At 46.4% G+C, this 20,229-nt stretch overlaps 3 protein-coding genes across 5 annotated transcripts; all 3 read right to left on the bottom strand.

Moving 5' to 3' along the window:
- Nucleotides 1–360: 360 nt before the first annotated feature.
- LOC125957603 (myotubularin-related protein 8) lies at nucleotides 361–13,893 on the bottom strand. 3 transcript variants are annotated; one of them, XR_007469237.1, is made up of 10 exons: nucleotides 10,077–10,950; nucleotides 6,423–6,539; nucleotides 5,119–5,700; nucleotides 4,906–5,038; nucleotides 4,651–4,747; nucleotides 4,229–4,364; nucleotides 3,444–4,160; nucleotides 3,238–3,369; nucleotides 1,589–3,165; nucleotides 361–1,507 (listed from the first exon to the last, which is right to left on the bottom strand). XR_007469237.1 is itself a non-coding variant. In XM_049690433.1 (9 exons), the coding sequence occupies exons 1-9, from the start codon at nucleotides 13,623–13,625 to the stop codon at nucleotides 3,028–3,030; spliced, it is 2,076 nt and encodes a 691-aa protein (XP_049546390.1). In that variant the 5' UTR covers nucleotides 13,626–13,893; the 3' UTR covers nucleotides 1,461–3,027. The 3 variants fall into 3 exon arrangements, 2 of the variants coding, with proteins under 2 accessions (XP_049546390.1, XP_049546389.1); XM_049690433.1 differs by lacking the exon at nucleotides 10,077–10,950 and adding an exon at nucleotides 13,602–13,893 and having other exon boundaries at nucleotides 1,461–3,165; XM_049690432.1 differs by having other exon boundaries at nucleotides 1,461–3,165.
- Nucleotides 13,894–13,962: 69 nt separating this feature from the next.
- Nucleotides 13,963–16,071, bottom strand: LOC125957606 (malate synthase-like). The gene is made up of 6 exons (XM_049690437.1): nucleotides 15,839–16,071; nucleotides 15,554–15,760; nucleotides 15,208–15,489; nucleotides 14,753–15,141; nucleotides 14,461–14,691; nucleotides 13,963–14,390 (listed from the first exon to the last, which is right to left on the bottom strand). The coding sequence occupies exons 1-6, from the start codon at nucleotides 15,974–15,976 to the stop codon at nucleotides 13,994–13,996; spliced, it is 1,644 nt and encodes a 547-aa protein (XP_049546394.1). The 5' UTR covers nucleotides 15,977–16,071; the 3' UTR covers nucleotides 13,963–13,993.
- Nucleotides 16,072–16,255: 184 nt separating this feature from the next.
- On the bottom strand, nucleotides 16,256–20,093 carry LOC125957593 (focadhesin). The gene is made up of 4 exons (XM_049690412.1): nucleotides 18,389–20,093; nucleotides 17,126–18,329; nucleotides 16,533–17,060; nucleotides 16,256–16,466 (listed from the first exon to the last, which is right to left on the bottom strand). The coding sequence occupies exons 1-4, from the start codon at nucleotides 20,077–20,079 to the stop codon at nucleotides 16,314–16,316; spliced, it is 3,576 nt and encodes a 1,191-aa protein (XP_049546369.1). The 5' UTR covers nucleotides 20,080–20,093; the 3' UTR covers nucleotides 16,256–16,313.
- Between the last annotated feature and the right edge of the window lie 136 nt (nucleotides 20,094–20,229).

The raw sequence follows: 20,229 nt of genomic DNA, 5'->3' as shown, positions 1-20,229 counted from the left end.
GCCAAGCGTTCTGGACACGGTGGCCGACGCAAATCTATCGGTAAACAGAAGCGATTTGAGAAAAAGGCAGGGTCTCACCACTACTTTGCCGAGCGAAGGTGTGAACGGAACTGCTTGGAACCGGATTCCAGTATTAGGATAGATGGCTCACGAGCTCCATTGGTATCGTCATCGATGGACGTTTTGGTGAGGATAGGTCAGTGCCATTAACATCTCCAGGTTCATTCGTCTTTGTAGACCAATCATCGATGAACATAGTGTTTGCCAATCCATTTCCTCAACTCGAGGATTTAGATTACCAAAAGAGTCATGAATCAATATATAAGCATAGTATTTTATTTATTTATTAATGATGCTGGTTGCCTGAATTCTGCTACAAGATTTAGCTGCAAGGCTCGTTATTCGCTATTACGAAATACTGATCTCCTAATGCCGAAGGTACTCGATTGTTCGATTGTGCTATAATCAAATATCACACTCTGCTAATTATTGACCGAATTTTAAGCTTCAGCAATCTGGTGCGCCATCTAATGATGAAGAATTGATTGGCCAAACACACAAGTTTCGCATTGCCTGTTAGTGTAAATGGGCTAATTAGAACAAAACGCTTCTGTAGTTCCTGTTTTAGCATAAAAGCTGAGTTGTGGATGGCACAAAAACTTCTCATACGAAGCTAATAATTGACGTCAAACACGTGCCATTCGACAGATGGTGTATAGAGAACACACCCTAGCAAAGTATAAATAACATTTGAGAGCTACCCAAAGACAACCGTACTGCGGGTTTTCGATCAGCTCCCCAAAATGCTGTGAAAAATTTGTCAATAAAGTGCTAATTCCTTATGGCATGCTGAACCCCGATCGGCCCACCAAAATGCGGCCAGAGTATTACGCCTTACGCATTCGTCAAGACGCAACGGAATTCCCAGAATTGTGGGAACGCTAAATTGCAACATTGCATTGGCTCAGTTCCAGGAGAATAACAGGCAGTTCTCCGGTATAATGACACGGTCAAACAAGAGGCGTTCAATCACGTGCGATGTTTGAACTATTGCTGAGGTTCGAGGCAACGAGTGAGATGAAAACATAAGGTACATACACACAGATTAAACAACGATTTTGATAGACACACCACCGCACTGTAGTAGTATAAGGGTCTTGATCGCGGTTGAGGTTCGATCAATTCGCGAGGGCATACTAAATGGTTCGCCACGAGCCTTCGAACGTTGGGCACGAGGGCATCGGAATCCTTACTGGCGCCCAGTAGCTGGCGGCCGGGTTTGCGCACGTCGTCGCTGGAGCACCGGGTTCTTTTTGTTGCGAAATACTGGCAGAAAGATCTTGCGCCCCAGTGCATCGGTGATGGATGTCGCATCGGAAGATGTCTCTAATGCGCCACTGGAAGCTGTGTTCACTGATGATGCTACCGCATCTAAAGCGGCTGCAGCTGGGCTTGCGAGTGTACTGTGATGTGTGAAGGTCGATGCAAGAAGCAGAACTAACGCGAACTAGAACGGAAATTAACGTATTTCAAGTCGCAACGCAAGTGAATACACGTAGATAGAGGGTCGATAGATTGTTTAACTTACTGCCATGATCCCTCGCAGAGTGAATATGGTAAGGTAAATCGCTTCCATGTTAGTTACTGAAGGGCACAAAGAGATGTAACGGAGTAAGAAGATAGCAGAGTGGCTTTTATAATCCTCCGTAATAGGCAAGGCATCCGTGCTATCCGGTTGGTTTTATAACGCTTGGAATGTCACGATCGGCGTAAAAGGATGTCGGCAGTGAGATGTGAATTATGATTACGGATTGCCACTAATTTAATTGCGTTACGAAATTCAATCACACAGGGCCAATAGATTTAAGTGATATTATCGCTACAGCCGCCGAACAAAAACACGTCAGCGAATGAAAATTGTATTTCGCCTTCATTTTGTATCCCATTTTATCGTGGATGTTCTTCATGAAACATATTGAGCTGACCGAGAGCAACAGTTTTTATTACACTTTTGTGATGTTAGTCACATACACTTATCTTTTAGCAGCCTTGCTTAGTTATGTGTTCCACTAGTGCCGCCGTAATAAAGTAGTTCTTTTGAAGAGTAGTGGCATTGCATTGTTTTGCTTTCATTCTTACGAATTATCAATAAACGCTTAGAAAAAGCCCCTCCTCTGAAGCCAACAATACAGAGACAATACTGAAGGCAATAAAAGGGAAAATACTTAGCAAACTAGAATTGGCAACGGATCTAGGAAAGAGTGGAACATTTTCGCGTGAAATCATATTATGCAGTGACTCACGCACGGTAAATAAATTAAACATAAACCACCGTCCTAACTCGTAACGCCTGCATTTTATGTGCGTATGCTTTTTCGGGACCATGATGCCCGCTTGTTTAATCCCTCCAGTAAGAGAACTTTACCTTTGATTCTCACAACGGAAGAATACAGCCTCTCATTAATAGCTATCATACTAATAATCGGATCGAATACATCCAAGTGCCAAGCAATAAGCTCGCCTGTTGAATCATGTTGACTCTGGCTCTCACGACTATACACATGGCTCTTCGCATGCATGCTTCCGCACTGCCACAACAATGTCATTCACCACAGGTGCTCTACAGCTGTGTTGCATTAATGCATGTGCATTTATATGTATATGGTTCGCTCGCCTGTTGCGGCTATTTTATGATAAACAACTAACAGCTAAGATCAACAGCCCTTCAACGCGGCACATGAATCCCCTTCCGATCCATGCAAGCCAGCGGTTCTCTATTTAGCCCTTCTATGCTTTGGTCTTAACTTAAATTCTGCTATTTTGAACTTTTGGATGATGTTTGGATTGAACCTAAAAGAATGTTTCTTATAGAGCCAAGGAAAATGTGTGATGTAAATTGTAAAAGTGTGATTTTTTCGATGTAAATTAGCCGATTTAGAGTAATGGTGGATCAAGTATGCAACCAGCGCGCCTACCGTTCCAGAGAGAATATACGGTAGCTCAATTACAGCGGGCGTAATATAGACTTTACGGACTTACTTGCTGCACGAGACGGAAACAGTGCCGACAAACCGGTACGGGGTTTCCACTCTCATGCCCCGGCAACGATAGGGTCTTGTCAAGACAGCGGTTGCAGAACACCTCACCACACTTCCAGCAGTGATTCTGTGGGTAAAAGAGAATCCAAAACGATCGTTTACTACACCGGCTGCTACCTTCCGAGTACCGAGGACAAACCTTTTTAGTAATCTGATCAAACGGTATCGAACAAGAGGGACAGTTTACGACCGATCGCAACGATTTCCATTCGACGGCCACAGAATTGACTTCATCGTTCACCTTTTCCACATCGTTATTGTACTCAGAGATCTGTAACAAGAAGTAGGTCAAACGATGGTTAGTGTGTTGCTTGCAAACAGCAGATCAAGTGCCTTGCTCCTTACCGAAAGATTAGAAAATGAGAAATCGCTCGTCTTCAGCGGATGATCATCGTCGGCGGCCGACAGTTCGCTTAGCTTGCGATCATAGTTGTAGCGATTATCGTTCACCTCGATTGGTGGTCCACGATTGTCGGTGTGGCGGGATCCACCAGTACTAACACCTCCTTGTAACCGTTTGGCCGACTTTGAGAGCATGTTCTTGAAGCTGTTGATGCGTTTGGTTAGATGCTGTACGTGATCTTCGAGCGAGGTACAATGGTCCTTGCTGGCAATAAGCAGATCCTCCAGCGGTTCCCGCGGATGAATGCCACTCTCGAACCGGCTATACATGCCGCGCCAGAACTTAATGTTTTGTGGTGCCAGATTGGGCTTGATGGTTTCGTCCATTTCGGGCCGATAGAGTGGGTTAATGTACTCGTTGAGATGGTTTGACATGAAGCCCCACAGGGAGAACGTTTTTTCGGCCAGCCGGAGATCGAGCCGGTCCTTCTCACAATTGCCCACGAACGTACCGTACTGGCAGGACATGACGTGATCGTGTAGGATCAGCAGAAATCTTTCATTAAACTCAAACGCATCGTTGCGCTGCTGCATCAGTTGCCAGCTACAATCGAGCAGCTGGGTAAACACCGGGGACACCTCTTTTGGATCGTTCTGAATGTGTCCACAACGGTCGCTGAACTTGTGACCAAATGCTAGCCAGTCTTTCTCGATTAATGCCTGCAATATGAGAGAATAATAATAGATTAGCATGGGCCATTCCTAACCAGGTGTGACGGATTTGTTACCTGAAAGCCTTTAATCGTCCTGTAGTACGGATCCAGCATGAGTGCCGCCAGAGAGCAAACTTGTGCGGTACGATCCCAACCATCGGAACAATGCACCACCACCGAGATACCTTTATCAACGGCGTTTGCGATGAAGCTGAAAATGAAAGCGAGAAGAAAATCATTAGTTAGTTGACACAACAGATCGTCCATTAACATCAAATGGCGAACATCGTCTCTAATTGCTATCTGTTTCAATGCTTTTTGTCGTTCTGCCTGCGTGATGTCAGATTGATTGTCTGTTAATTACTTTCGTCGTTACAATGCACACCTCATCCGCCTGCGCTAATCGAGCGTGTACCAGCGGCATACATTAAACCGTTTGTAACGAGCCGTTTGCCCGTTAATTGCGTGTGCTAACAAGCATAATAAACACTACTTACCACGATGTATCCAGTATCGATCGAATGTGTTTTAGCCAACCGGAGGATTCCAGTGCACTCAGGAAGCCACTCATTGTGGGTGACTTCTGTTCGCAACCTGCCGGATAAAAGCGAGAAACATACATCACACTTTCTGTCGAAGGAACGACCTTCCGTCCTCCCCATTCCGCACAATAAACGGCAATAAATCACGGAGCTATACCAAGGGAATGCTTGCGCTAAGCCGACGGCATCATTGAAATCGCTTTCACTTACACTCTATCAGCTTCTGCAGACTGGTACGCATTGTGTGGATGTTTTCGATGCCGAGAAACTGGAACTTGATATTTTCGTAGTTTGCCTCGTTCTCGTATCCCTTACCGGCGGCCCGATTCGCCATGGCATTAATCTGTTGGCAACGAGCAAAACGAAGACGTTTCACGATAATGGCACGAGAGACTGGATGAAGGTTTGCAAAGGATGGCTTACCCGTGGCCGCGTATCAACGACATACATGAAGCTGTAGTTCGGATTGGTCTTGCGGATCGTTTCCAGCATCTGCTCATCCTCTAGACAGCGGGCACTGAAACCGGACAGGGGTTGGCTGCATCGGCAGATCGATGCCTTGTTGGCATGCAGATAGGTAAGTGCCGGTAGCCGACCCTTGGAGCGGAAACGTGAACTACCGAGCAGTATCTGGGTGTTGGCCTCGGCCGGGACATAAATCTGCTGCGGATACGTATCGCACAGCTCATAGCTTTGATTCAGTGTGCAGGCACTCCACTGCTCATTCGGAACGCGCATCCGTTTGAATTCGCTCTCCAGCTTGAAGTAGTCCCAACCGGTGGCCTTTGAGAGCTCCTTAGTGGCAGTCGTGTACTGGAAGCAGTACAGGTTCTTGATGTGCACCGGTTGATAGAGCTTCGTCAGTGTGGTGTAGACATCGTGACATTCACGCTCCTTCGGTATGACGAACGTGATTGAGAGGAACGTCTTGCAGCGAATCAACAATGGTGAGCCGGTCGTGCTCAGCGGCAGCTTTTCCACGTTCGCAATGTGCATGTACAGGACCTGCGGTCGCCGGAAGGCAATAGGAATGAATTATCTTGTATTTTCATTCAATTTCACAAGAGCGCTCTAGCGAGAAAGTCTCGAAGCGATTCAACCCCATGGCATTTGGTGTCTAGTAAATACTGAGCAGCTAAATAACCTAACGTAACGAACCACAAACTCAATAAGATGGAATAACAAACGAGGAAATTGATAAGATAAAGCAGATGAGCTCTTCTGCCAAACGCAATTAAGTCATCATTAGCTCTACGAACTTGTAATCTCATTTGCCAAAAGTTAGCCAAAAAGTATGGTGACAAAATCTTGGATTCCAGGAACAAAAAGCAATTATCCGTTTATCAGTGGAAGCAAACAGTAGTCGGAGAAGAGACATTCATTATCGTAAATCAGTCAGCATCTCCTGCCATAATCACAAACACGGTGCAAGTTATCTGGTGACTTTTCTCATTAAAGCGGAAAATTTAACAAAACGAATGATGCTGTAACTTATCAGTCGTTATGATCGCATTTGATGCAAAAAAGAAGAGATGAACCAAGCATGACATTTCACATGCTTTGCGATTTGTTGTTGTCCTGGATCTTCGCAGAACTTTCTTTCAGGTCGCAATATGGAATGTGGTTTGTTATCTGCTGGAAGGCATAAAACTGGAGCATCATGCAAATTCCTTCACATGTCAAGATGCCATTCTGCTGCTGTCGTCATCCATATCAGCAATACCTACCCAGGTCTCCTTGTTGGCATCCGGATCGACGAATATGAGATGCGTGGCCGTAAGGTACAGGACACCGACGGTCGGATTTTTGCTGTTGTATCTGTCAATCATGCGAACATTTTCGATCTACCAGAAGAGATAGAGAGAGAGAAAGAGAGAAAGAGAAAGAGAGATTTAGATTCATGATGTCACACGGTTGAACATTACGGCCTCCGCTTCCGCCCAATTGGCTCTGCGAGCGCCATAATGATTTTCTAATCAAATTGTGCCCCATAACACGTACTGACACTAGGCGGCTCCATCGCTACAGTATTAGTCAGTAATCGTTTAGCGATGGGCGGCATCGAGGATGATGGTGTCGAATAATCTAAACCAGAGTGAAATTCAATCAGTTTGTGGCATCTGAAGGCATCCGAAAACAGTGAACGCTCTGCGATCGATAGACTTATGCAGGGTTGGCAAAGCAGGAGAGTCAATCATTTATGCATCGAATGCTGCTTTTCAGTACAATCTTTACTATTCACAAAAATACGCGGCAAATATGGACAATTGCATGAATAATCGATAACATTATCGTAAAAATGAAACGTTTGTTCATTTTTGTGCAACTTTTCTCCACAAAAATCCACTTCGTGCGCCAAATTGCCATTAGGTGGAAATATCATTTCATGTAATGCACCTTTCAATCTTACTTTTTCAGATTCGCCACCGGGGGTAAACGCCAAAACTTTGCCAATAAAACGGAAGTAAAATAAAGCGTGGAAAAGATTTTCGCGTTTCTGCAAGTTTTTCCGCGAGACGAGAGACCCACTGTGATCAAATGATATGGACACAGGCCGTGGACATTTATAGCCTCGGCCGTGCAAGGACGATTGGCACGACAAAACGCACTGACAGAGGGCAGCGGCTGTGGCACACGCATTGCTACATTGTTATTGTAACGACAATACCGTTTACTACCGATGGCCTGTAGATGTACAAACATGAGCCGTCGGTTTGCATGTGGCGACGATCCGACAAGACATGTGCAAACGGGACAATGTCATTCCTGGTTAATGCTTCACTCGAGGGGTTCTCTGTAAACGGCGAACCACAACCATCCGGAAACGGGTTGTTCGCTGTAGGAAACGATTAAGAACTCTTTCACATGCGATTATAGAGAGTGCTTATCCTGGAATTTGTGGTTCGAAATATTAGCTTCACACATACGATAACGAAGATGAGCTGGATGAGGCGAGGTCGATGGATGGATCACCTTATCGCTCTCATTTAATCGTCACCTTGAGGTGTGCCTCTCAATTGAGCTATTTGCTGTAAATTGAATATTTAATGCTCAGCAGCAAATTATTGGCGACATCTGCGATAACATCTCTCTACGGGGATATGGTTGAAAAGTTAATTGAATGCGTGCCACGAAAGCTCTGGCACGCTTCAACAATCGTTAGGGAAGGATTCGCTTTCGAGAGGAAGAGTGGTGTCTGCGTCGGTCGTCCATCCATTGGCTTTACGAGGATCAACAAGCAATAACATTATCGCGCCTTCCGAGGGTTTCGAGCACTCGAGAAACAGTAGCAGCAATAGTAGCAAAAGCAGCAGCACCAACAGCTGTAGCATAAGGTGAATGTTTCATGAGACCAGCGCAAAACGATGGTCGCGGAGTGGTCGGATTAAACTGGATGGCCGCATTCCGGTAGCAGACGGTGCGTTCCGTTCCGTACCACACAACGGTGGGCTTTATTGTGGCTTTACCGAAGGAAAATAAATAAACAGGAACAGCCTGGCTCATCGGAGAGGGCGAGCGAGAGAGACCGAAAGAGTGCCACCAACCAATATGATCATGTGCAGCATCGTCTGCTTGTTTGTCCCAAATCTGCCACAAAACTTTGCCCCGTTGGGTTTGTTTTTCATACTTTTTTTTTGCGCTTCACTTCGCGGTGTTTTGGTTTTTTCCGGCGCACGTACCCCCTCCTGGCCCTGACCTGACTGTGTCTCTGCGGAGTATGCCTGTCCTCACCACCACCGCCGTCGGTGATGCCGCCGAGAATTGAACACATTTTTATTAGTGGAAGTGGCAAAGGAAAAACCCACGTCCACAGTAACCAGCAGCAAAACGTTATTAACATGGAAAGCGAAGTAAAGATCCTTTCGCCGCCGTAGTGTGGTACCAATGCAGTCAACATGGAATACATTTGAAGTTGATTAAACTTTTTAGCAGTTCGTAAAGTAATGGTTTGCCAGCACTAGCTTGTATTAGCGAGCGAAACGCAACGAACCAAGGAGGTCCTCAGACAGTGGAGTATGCTGATGGCCTTCATATTCCGTCTCGACGCTCCTATCGGGAGCTAATCTGCTTTGCGTATGGGCAGATGCTATATCCTCGTTATGAATGAAACATTTCCTTTACCTCAATTCCAAGGATTAGCCGTGGTAAAATTGGAAGGGAAGGATTATAGCCGAAATCCGCAATTTGTGCCAGCGTGTTCGTGTGGCAATAATCCTTCAGCATAAGCCCCAGCCAAACGCATACGCATTAAATCTCGCTTCTGTTTTCGTTATGACACCTGCGCTCGCCAGATCTCGACCTACGCCTTTGGCGCTCGCTGGCGTTGAATGAACGAAAACACCCTAATATGATTAAGCTGGAGCCAGGGGAATTGCGTTGGCTCGCTTAATAGAGGGATTGACTAGTCAGGCTGTTAGTTAAAGGTGTAGCATGATAGACTCCCAGCTTTCGATGATACTAGTTCGCTTGTATTAGATTGAACAGCTCAAGAACGAATGTATTCCACGGCCGCACAAACAACTACAAAATAGCATACTGTCTAGAACTACACCTTATTACGATGCTAATTAGTAATGCTTACTTTAGTTTAGTCTCTATCTTTGGAACATACTTTACTGGACTGAAAACATTCCTATTGGGTACATATCTGGATCCCAGATCGAACTACAGAACTTTTCACTACTTTCCATATCGAAGGCTACTTAGCGTAACTTTATTCTGCTACAGGTTTCTTGACGTTTATCAAGGATTACTTGATTGTACCGCTCGGCTCAATGGTGCTTCGCATCTTGCTCGCCAACGGTTAAAGCCTCACCTAGCGGAGCGCCACTTGAAAACTCCTACTCCCCAAGGATTCCCGGCATCTTCATTCCAATTTAAATACCGGGCACCGGGAAACCAACCAGCGGGAGCAGCATGTTTCGCATAAAAAAGCGATTTAATGGTGCGGAATTCCAAATGTGCCCACTATGGCTTCATATAAACTAGGCCAACAAGGACCCGATGGTGGCCGTAAAACGAACGATAAACTTTGTAGAAACCACATTGAAGAGCGAGGTCGAGGCGGGGGCATTAGTTGGTGCAGTGGCCAACCGAGGCGTGAGGAATGCGATCCATCATCATGCCCAACCGAGCAGAAGCGCTGTCCACTTGACACATCCGCCCGCTAGCTAACGCGCTCCCAACGACTGGAGCGACCCGTTTGTGGACCGTGGCCATGACCGTCTGCTGAGTTCAACATTCTACTTGGTCTTCTCATAACAAATTGCCCGCAGGAATTGTCGCATCCGGTCGGTGGGATGGACGGAAAGCTCACATTTGTCTCGAATGCCCACCGGTGCGTCATCTCCAAAGCACGCCCTCCCTCCCCCACAAGTTACCTTCCTCACGACGTTCTGACCACGAAACTCGACCGGTGCCGCTGGCTGATGGGGGAAGTTCTCCTCGACCCACGTCACCACCTTATCGGAGACGAATGGTGGCACCGGTACTCGGCCCCACAGGACCTTCGGATCCACTTCAAACTCGGGTGTCACGAGATCAAAGTTCTGCTTGAACGAGGACGCCGACGGTGACAGGGGTTCCGCTTCGGCCATTTTGCCAGCCGTCCTTATCCCGTCTGAAGGAGTATCTCTTTATCTATTACGCGTTCTTCCGGTGGGCGCACGAACACAAACTTTTGATTACACTTATCACGCACGCAGATATAGACGCGACTCCAACTTTTTCGCGGCCAACTGTTCCCCGTCCTGCCTTGAGTGCGTCGGCATCGGTCGGTAGTCAACCCGATTGCTTATCCGGCAACCAAGCGGAACAATCCGATTACGGCACGGCCAACTGCACGGAGTTTTGCGCCAAAACGTGGCATAACCGTGGAGCAGTCCCCCCGCGGATGTCCGTAAATCAAAATCGATCGATTTCAGATCCGTTGTGTAAACACAGAACACTCGGACACATCCAGTCTCTCCAGACCGTGGTGCGTTACGTAGCACTCTCGCGGATGTCTCATGTTCCGCAAGGCCTTCCCTATTCCACCGCCATCGCGTTGTGATGGCGTTAATGAACTTCCGCCGATGCCAATGTCCTGTGTCCTGGTTGTTATGTTCGTAAATGACCTTGTCTCCAGAGCGTCACCACTGCGCCATCATAACACACACCGTCGGATAGGTTGTTTAGCGGACAGATCGCACTAGAGAGGCTCTACAGAGTGTGTCGCCTAGCCTGTACCGAGGACAATACTGCTCTTACTGACTCGTCCTGCTGTCTTCGGTCGTCTCCATGGCGTGCACTGCAGGGAGTCGGTAGTGTTACTCGTGAAGCGCTTACTCTCTCGTGAAGGGTCTTCTTTTCACTACGGATTGGGGATGCTCCCTCAGGATGTTCGCTCTCTCGTGCAGTGGTCCTTGATGACCTACCGTTTGGAATCGACACATACTCGCTCGTTCGCGCGCGCTCTCTCTCTCTCTCTCTCTCGCGAACCTCTCTCAATCCTTACTAGGACTGTTTCTATTTGCTATTTGGAGTTGTTCCCTGCTGCATTCAACCCCCTCTCTGGCTGTAGTGCGTACATCCGCGACATGAATATCGTCGAGATGCTTGGACGTGGAGAACGTGCCTTCTGCTGTTCCTTATCGTCGTTTCCCAGGAAAGCGCATGCTTTGCGCTCCGTATCACGTGCCACGGAGGAGTTTTAGGGATGCTAGCAACGTTACGCTATACAACCGTCATGATTATATTAGGACAAGTTTTATTTTGGTTCCCCCTTTCCCCTCACCCACTACCGTCGAACGGATTTAGGTCACGGAATCTACAGTTTAAGTACCACAACCACAAATCTAATCGAGCTTCGATTCCCGTTTTTTCTGTTATTACTTTGGCAATCATTTATCATCGCGGAAAATGTCGTTAACTCGACTTGCGGTGGAGGGAGTGAAGCGAAGAACATGCGGGGAACATGCGATTTCAATACCCCGCAGTAGCAAGGTCAAGGTTGCGCACATCGACGCCCCACTGCCTCTTTCTCGCGTGTGTGGCATGAACGAGAAAGAGAAGCTGAATGGCCACGGAATGCAATTTGGGAGTGCAATTGCAAAAGGAGCAGATTCGCCCTCGCGCGCCCATGTGAGGGTGGGGCAGCGTGTTCTCCCATTTTGCGGTTCCCTAACGCTTATGTAATTGAGTTTTCGGTTCGCTTTTCTACAAATACAACGGAACGAGTGCATTGTGCAGGTGGTTACGAGTTGGCGAAAGTAATCTCACCGGTTAGTTGGGAGTTTTATCATTGATTGCGAACAGAATTTATGACAAATTGGAAAAAGGGGGCTTTGGGCTGGATCAGCAAAAAACACGGTTCGATTATCTGTACATGGCAGGTGCTCATAAGTTTTTGTAGTGAATTGTATTTACGTTGTTTCAGTTGTCTCGATTTTTATACCCTTCACAACAGAAATGTATTACACATACTTGATTTGCAAACATCCTACTGATTTACAAAAAAGCTACACAAGGGACATCAGGGTTTGATGCTTAACCCATTAAAACAAATAAATTTACTAAAAATAAATAAAATTATACACAAATAAAGGATATCAAAAACGCAATCCGACTTCATAATGCAAAACCAATTTTAAATTTACTTGAATTTATAAAAGGTTATTTGTGCCATTCACCTAAGCCACCAATGAAAATCAAGATAGAATCAGGCTACAGTATAGAATTAGTTCCAACAACTTATCGCATGCTCGATGATGCCTTGGGTAGTATTTAGTCACTTCAGGCGCCCGTCCAGCGAGGGGATGGTTCGGGTGACGTCCAAATGAAACGTCGAATGAACACTATGACTGTGAGTTCACTTAGCGCAGTGACTGCATACTACTATGTGCGTGGCGGTGCGCGTTGCAGTATACTTATGCATTTCCGAATAAAAAATACAATATTTTGCTGAAAAAACAGCAAGCTAAATAAATGAATTTGATGTATAATATGTGGATTTGTTCCACAATTACAGAATACCATCATAAAATTATCAGTTTATATTTTTCAAATTTATCACTCCTTTTTTTCACATTAACAAAATCATAAAATGTTTTCAATGTAATGCAAAAATGTAAACTTATTGTAGGTAACTAGAAGCTTATCGGATCCCTAGGAACTGCAGTGACCTTCTGCAGTGCCCGCAGCGGCCAAGGCCCAATTACATTGATTGCAATCAATCAGCCAAGTGCAACCATGCAGTACCGCAAGGTGTTGGTGAATTTTATTGCCTGCTTCACCTGTGCTATAGCAACCACCGGCCACCACTTCCACCCCACAATCGCAAGGTGAATCATACCTCCCCGCAGGATTCACAAAGCAGCCATAGGACAAAGGGATATCAGGCGCGTGTCCTTTCTAGTGAACTGACGAGACGAGCAACAGTTGTCCACTATCGCGTTATCGAGAGCGTTGATGCTCGAGGGATAAAAAGGAACACATGCAGCCGCGTTCACGGTTTCTTCCGTCTTCGCTCTCTCTCGCATAAAATAATCAATAATTCTGCAATAAAGTCCATATTGAACCTCCCACCCTTAGCCCTCGTTAAGCAGTTCGCTTTATGGCAAAAAATGGGGCTCGGCCATCTGTAACGGTAGATATGGGGTGGTGGCACTCAAACAGGTTTTAGCATCGAATCGGCGGCAAGCCTATCGCAGCCCCCGGGGGGAGCTAATTAGCACGTCAGCAGAAAATGCTGTGCATCGATCGATAATCTATTTTCGTTATCTCCTGACGCACGCATCTCTCTGCAACCTGCCAGGATTCGTCTGGCAAGGATCTTTCTCCAGCAGCTGCACAGTTGCACAACACGTTGGGCATGAGCCTGCCGGAAGCTTCAATGTGGGGTTTTCTTATCAAAAGGAAGTGCTTACCTTCGGCGTTTGTATGTGGTCCATTTTTGTGTTGATAAGAAAAGGGTGCAGGGCGCTTGCCACCAACGCACTACGGGCCGATTATTGTGGTCGATCCCCGCGGTTTGGGGAGAGAAAGTTTATCCACTTTTATCGCACACACAAAACACTTATCGGCAAGCGCACTGAATGGAAACGGAACTTGGACTTCCACCTGCTACTCTAGAACTTTACAAAACTTAAGAACCTGGCGGAATTACCAGAAAATATCGGGAAATCGCGCAAAAACTCCATGAAAATCCAAAATTTCCAGCCCACACGCGAATGAAAATAAAAATGTGTGTGTGTTTGTGTGTGTTTATGCCACTGACAACTTTGACAAACGGAGGGTTTCGATTTTTCGATTTCGAAATTTACAGTTTGGCCATAAGGCCATCGTTTTTATTGTGCAACGTACGGAACTTGTGACTATCGTTGAGATGCGTGGTAAGGAATTCTATATAATTCCGCGACGATATTATGTCCAGCAGCATGTACTTGGAGGACAGGAGTCGTTTGCGATCGGGCGGCGTGATACACCACGCTCTGTAGGCGGTGGAAATGGTTTGATCCAGCATCTGATACACCAGCCGGCGTGTTACGAATGTGCCCTCTTTATCCTCGATGGGTGCGCCCATACGGATCCACTGCCAAAGCTGTGAGCGCGAAATTTCCGCCGTCGCCGAGTCCTCGACGGCTCCGTTCAAGAAGAATATCCCGCTCCCCGTCAGCCAGTGGTAAATAAAGAGCAAAGCGATGGTGATGTTATTGCTAAAATGATCGGAAAAGAGGAGCAAAAGCAATTGTGAAAGCATCCTGATCGTAACAAGATGCAACGTACTTGAGTCCTGCGATTGTAACGCCTCCCATTGGGATCGCTAGTAAACTCCTCGCAGTAATGTTTTCTACGTTCGGTAGAACGTTGAGCTGATTCTCCGTAAGAACTCTCCTTTGCCATAGTTCGTTGATCGCATCGACCATCCGTAAATCGTAAATCATGAACCCATCAACACCGGCATCGATTTCGACTGATTTGGCAAGTTTCACGCTTTCAATAATTTCCTCATCGCTCCTGAAACATTTTCGTAGTTTAACGATAGTGTTCGATTACGAAAGAGCTGGAAATTACTTACAGGTCGGGTTTGTCTTTACCAAATGGCAGAACTTTCGCTGCCATACCACCGGTCGCCAGAGCTCCACGCTTGTGGCAAATGTTGATCAGAAGGCGCATGTAATTCCGCAGGAATGGTTGCCCCATATTCACATACTTGTTGCGATCGGGCAGGAGAAATGTGTCCCGTTTGCCGAATTTAGCTATGATGCTTGCACAGTAGTCCCAAATGCCGCAGTTCAATCCGATCGCATGATCCTTAATCGAGTACAGAATGTCCTCCATGCGGAACGCTGCTAGGATGTTCTCGATCAACACGCAGGCTTTGATCGCTCCCTTCGCTATACCGAGGCGATGCTCGGTCCAGCAGAAGATCTTGTTCCATAGCTGAGTTTCGCTGGGATCCTCGATCTAAAAAAACGGAAAATACTTAATGCTGATCTTCATAGATTCCTCGCCACAGACCACGAATAGTACCTTGGACAAGTAGAAATAAGGACCAATGCCTAGGTTCACCATCGTTCGAGCATTGTGGTACATAAGAATGGCGAAATCAAACAATGGTCCAATCACTTCCTTCCCATTCACGATACAATGATGTTCGATCATATTGAATGCTCTTGGTCGCAACATCAGAATCGGATACGATCTCACGTCTGCCGGAGCGCCTTGCAGAGTACCTCGTACGGCACGCGTTACATTGGAGATTCCCAGCACCGTGTTGCGCCATGTCGGACAGTGTCCATCGTCAAAGTCAACCTGTAGTGAAGCATTGATCATATCAAAATTGTATGCTGTTAATGGGACCTAGTGCTTGCGTTACCTGAATCCCTTGTACATCGGCGTATAAGCAATCTATGAAATGCACCGTGTTGGCCGGACTGACGTCGCCGAGATCGAGTTTTCGGTTGCGCAACCGCTCCGGTAGTTCATTGACCGTCCATTCTAGATCCTCGCTCTGGTTTTCAAACTCCGGCGTCCACTTCCCCTCCTCGACAAGCAGCCGTCTTCTGGTACGAGCTTGCAAAAGCTATACGAAGAGAGAACAAAACTCAATGATAAGCGTTTCGTTATTTGTATATTTACTTGGATTTTGGTCGCATCATACCCTCTCCACATCGTCATCAAACTCGGATACGAGCTGTGCAAGGAACTCTAGGGCACCGTCTGTGAACACTTCCTTATACGCTGTCTCCAGCCGATGGGGAGCCGTTTCGATCAGGAGCTCCCGTTTGGCGTCCTTCATTGTCGTACAACAGTCTCAGAAAAACTAGCTAGGTGAATGAGTGACTGGCGACACAATAATGCACGACGCAATCGGTAATCAGTTGCGTTTATCATGTGTGTTTGTTATCACGGTCCGTCGCTTGTTGTTTACTCATGTGTGGAGGTAGCGCTGTGATCTTTGAGCCGTGACCTTTGCAGTGCGTCTTTTCGGAGGCAAGTGCTTTAAACTAATTATTCTTGATGCAAAAAACATGTCTTGTGATATTAGACTACTGAATGATCTGTTGAATTTATAGAATTAACGAAGAAATAAATTGTTTATTGGAAAAAACAAGATTGAAAGCATCGTCCTCGAGTTAACTTCTTCTCATAGACACATATTTAGGCCACGTTTTGGACTGCTGGAAGTATGGCTGCTTCTTACAGCATATGAGCGTATTTCTAAAGCACTGTGCCAGATCGCTCGGTAAAGTCGTCACGCCATGTAGATGGTAAAGGACCTCATAAATCTAAGAAATGGTAAATTTGTAAGGTAAATTGCACTACACCAACGAATGAAACGGGATTCCACGCACCTTGATGTCGATTTCTCGCCAATAGTTTTGCTCAAACAGTGTCACTAGAGCTACAGGAAACAGCTGCATCCGCAAAGCTCGATCAAAGGAGACGCTATTGGCACCATATAGTGTGCCCCAACCGGAAAAGCTAATCACGCTCATCATAAACGTGTCTAGCATGAACCGGATCGATTGTAGATCCATCGAAACAAGTGCCGACTGTGTGCTACTGATCAGCTCATCGACAAAGATAATCAATGGTTTGCCAACGATCGCTGGCTCGTTAAAGCATTGCACAAATTCATACAATTGTTCGAGGAAATACACAATCAGCATTTGAGAATCTTCACTATTTCTGGTTACAGCCTTGGCAATACTTTCAACGACTGGCATCACCGTAACTGTTGGATTTTGTTTCCGGACGGCAAACTCGAAGTAAATCTTCTTTTGAAGTGCCATCAACGATGCATCTTCGGTTAGATTAGGGAAGTCGTCTAATTGAATAGGGGGCAATAGAACCAATACGTCAACATACTTTCGGAATATCTGAAAAAAAAAGAGAATGTAGAATCAAATAGTGTATCTCGTATTAACGAACGGCGAGCACGTACCTCGGTGTCGAGATCGAATCGTCCGAAGAATCCTTTTAGCGTTTCAGAGAGCACCTCAAAGTTGCTTTCATTGATGCAATTGCTCTCAAAAACTTTACCAACCAGTGCAAGCGCTTGTAAGAATGCGGAACTATCACCGAAACGTTTGTCTTCCGCGCGTTCCGCTAGAAAATGGAGCGACAAATGCACGAACCGTTTGTAGATCGGCATTTGGACCGTTTCCGTAATGGCCTCTATGTGTGCAAATATTTTCACCAAATCCTCCTCAAGCATAACCGTTTCACACAGTTCGTTTAGATAATTTTCCAGCATCCGCTTGGCCGTTCCGGAGTAAGGCATTTGTTTGATCGCAATCTGCACACAGTAGTCACGCATTTCGAAGCAATTCACAAAATACTCGTGAAGAAAGCACCAATTTAGCGGTGGAATCGGTTTCGAGTACTTCTTGGCAACGATGCGCAACAATTGAACGAGCACCTGTTCGCTGATGGTACTACTTGTGGCAAATTTGGTGCTTTGTGCGATTAGATAGTTAACTATCGTCGACAGTATGCTAGCACGGGGAAGATATTTGAGATTTGAAGGCTCAGGCCTTCCTTCCGGAGTTTGATAGACACCACCCCGGAATGTTTCCATCTCGCGAGCGATGTAGTGCGCTACCAGATCACCGGCCGCATCGATCGCACTAAGATTGGTGTACTGCACAAGTTGGATCCAGCACTCGGGTGGTACGGAACCTGGACTGTCTGCACTGGAATTGCCATCATCGGCGTTCGGTTCGGGTAAAGCGATGCCCTGGCGAAACAGTTCCGGTATCTGGCGTAGTGTTAGCGAGTTTGGATTGAAATGCTTTAACGTGGCAAGTGCAGCACCAATGATCTCTCCATCATCATAGTCCGTAACGTAGTGCCATAGTGTGGCAATTATGTGATTCACCAAGCGTTCCTGCTCCTGAGAAGTTACCTTAATCAGAGGAACGTTGGCGAAAAATCGGCATAAAGATCGGATAACACGGGGGCGACTTTCGTCGGCAAAGCGAAAGCCAAGCACCTTCCAGGTAGAGACAATGTTCACTACTTGATGTTCACACAGACTCGAGATGGCATCGAGTGAAAGACACACAGCGACCTCATTGTCCGCATCATTGGGGTTGCTTAAAATTTCCGAAAACAGATTCACCAGATCTTCACCATGCTGTTGCGGTCTGAAAAAGTAGGTAAAGGTAATGAATCTGAACGTAACGGAAGCCCGATCAGCTCTTACTTGATCAGACACACTTCTCGAATCGTGTACGCTCGTGTGACGGTGTGCTCCCAAAGGTCAGCCTTTGCCGGTGGTCGACTGGTATCCTTCAGTAGATCGTACAGCAATGGGTAGGTGCGCGGTTCCGCTTTCCATAGTCTTAGGTATAGATCCAAACAAGTCGCTCGATCAAGATCCTTCGTCATTGCTTTTAGTATACCGATCACGTTCTCTTTTGCACCGGTTGCGGCCAATGTTTGAAGTATGTGCAGTCTTCTGCCAGGATCCTGTTGCTGTGCCAGTCCGTATAGGAGAGGAATCATACACTGCGTCGCCTGTACATCGTTGCCCTTCATTATTGCGACAAGCGCACGGAAGTTGGCACGCCAAACATCGTCATCGAATGTGGTCGTTACAAATATGGCACGATACATGGAACCGAGAATACCGGAGAATCGCACGCAACGCAGCGAACGATCGTCTCGGAAGTACTCCTCTAAAGCCGTTGGAGAAGATGAAGACCATTTGCAAATCAATGACCACTTGGCTAGTTCGCTGTGATAGTACGTTGTCTTAATTGGGATTCTGGGATGGAGCAGATTCGCCGGCTCATCAGAGGTATCTTTAAGTATCTTATCACATAGCGGTAGATGCTGTGTGGCGTAAGAAGGTTGACCGAGCAATTGAATCATGGCCTCCTTTGCCATCATGCGACTGAATGCGCCACCTCTTGGACACAGATTGCTTATGATCTTCACCACTCTATACTGTTTCATCGGAGAGACCACGGTTAGTAGATCGACCAATATCATTAGCAGAACGTCCCACTGTGGAACAGGATCATGCTTTAAGCCATCCTCACATACTTCTTGAAGAACAATCAGACATTTGGTAGGATCGTTATTGAAGCTGATGTAATCCTTTAAGATTGCCGCTAGATTGATGGCGACTTCCAGCCGTAGATATAGCAAATGATCATCGATCGATCCTTGCAGAGCGTCCAAACCCTCCACCAGTAGGGAAACGGTATAGCTCGTCTGAGGTGCACTGGTGTCTCGTCGCCAAGCTAAAATCTCAAAGAGAAGATCCTGCGCTTTCGGATCGTCCGTTGCTTTGGCCACTAGCAACCGCCACAACTTGTAGCAATCGGGAAAGGAGCGCACATTGACGAACAGATGTAGCAGTACGGGTCGCAGGAATTCGACACAATTCTCCCGGATCGCGGGATCGCTGTTGTGGCCCTCAAGCGTCGAAGAGATCATCTCCAGGAAAATGATTATACATCCAGTTTCACATTTCTCCAGAAGTTGAATTACCGGATGCTGCGGGGCTTTTACGTCGAACTGACACGTGTAACTCCGTCCGGTGGTTCCGGCGAGCGCGCATCGGCGTCGAAGATCCAGCAGCAGCAATTCGAATATCGCACTCCCGATCGTGATAAACTGTGCGGATTTCGAGGTCGGCAGTACGGTCATAAGAATTCCAAGCACCTGTCCCTGATCGACAGTCCCATCCGTGGCCAGCAGCAGGATGGTTTCCGTGGCCAGTTGGCTGATCCGGCAGTTATCGGCTTTACAGAGATTTTTGATCAATTCCAGCTCGCTGTCCGCCAGTTTTCGGCTACTCCTTTGGGAAAGTTTTAGCACCTTTTCTAGCTGGCAAGCAGCTGATTGTAGGGTCAATTTAGAGTGGATTAATTGATAATTTTCCATTTTCCGAAAGAAAAACCGCACGCAACACAAAAAATCGAAACGTAAACAATGCCGGCTTTTTGTGGACCGAAAAGTTCCCGGACAAACAGATATGTTGTGAATTTAATTGGGGAAACTTCAAAAAAGGCCACAGATTGGAAAATTTTGTTT

Source organism: Anopheles darlingi, chromosome 3 (assembly GCF_943734745.1).
Source record: "Anopheles darlingi chromosome 3, idAnoDarlMG_H_01, whole genome shotgun sequence".
Lineage (NCBI taxonomy): Eukaryota > Metazoa > Arthropoda > Insecta > Diptera > Culicidae > Anopheles > Anopheles darlingi.
The sequence above is the reverse complement of the archived record's forward strand: the minus strand, read 5'-3'. Positions and strand labels throughout refer to the sequence as shown.

Bases quoted from the DNA above. Each gene is read 5' to 3' on its own strand.
- LOC125957603 (XM_049690432.1), bottom strand. From the start codon at position 10,292: ATGGCCGAAGCGGAACCCCTGTCACCGTCGGCGTCCTCGTTCAAGCAG. The intron at 6,540-10,076 runs GTAACTTGTGGG...CTCTTCTGGTAG, and splicing joins GTCAGAACGTCGTGAGGAAG to ATCGAAAATGTTCGCATGAT. The intron at 4,365-4,650 runs GTAAGTAGTGTT...TTTCATTTTCAG, and splicing joins TCGATACTGGATACATCGTG to CTTCATCGCAAACGCCGTTG.
- LOC125957606 (XM_049690437.1), bottom strand. From the start codon at position 15,976: ATGAAGGACGCCAAACGGGAGCTCCTGATCGAAACGGCTCCCCATCGG. The intron at 15,142-15,207 runs GTACTATTCGTG...CCGTTTTTTTAG, and splicing joins CTTATTTCTACTTGTCCAAG to ATCGAGGATCCCAGCGAAAC. The intron at 14,692-14,752 runs GTAAGTAATTTC...AAAATGTTTCAG, and splicing joins GGTAAAGACAAACCCGACCT to GAGCGATGAGGAAATTATTG.
- LOC125957593 (XM_049690412.1), bottom strand. From the start codon at position 20,079: ATGGAAAATTATCAATTAATCCACTCTAAATTGACCCTACAATCAGCT. The intron at 18,330-18,388 runs GTAAGAGCTGAT...CTACTTTTTCAG, and splicing joins CGAGAAGTGTGTCTGATCAA to ACCGCAACAGCATGGTGAAG. The intron at 16,467-16,532 runs GTGCGTGGAATC...ACCATTTCTTAG, and splicing joins GGCGAGAAATCGACATCAAG to ATTTATGAGGTCCTTTACCA.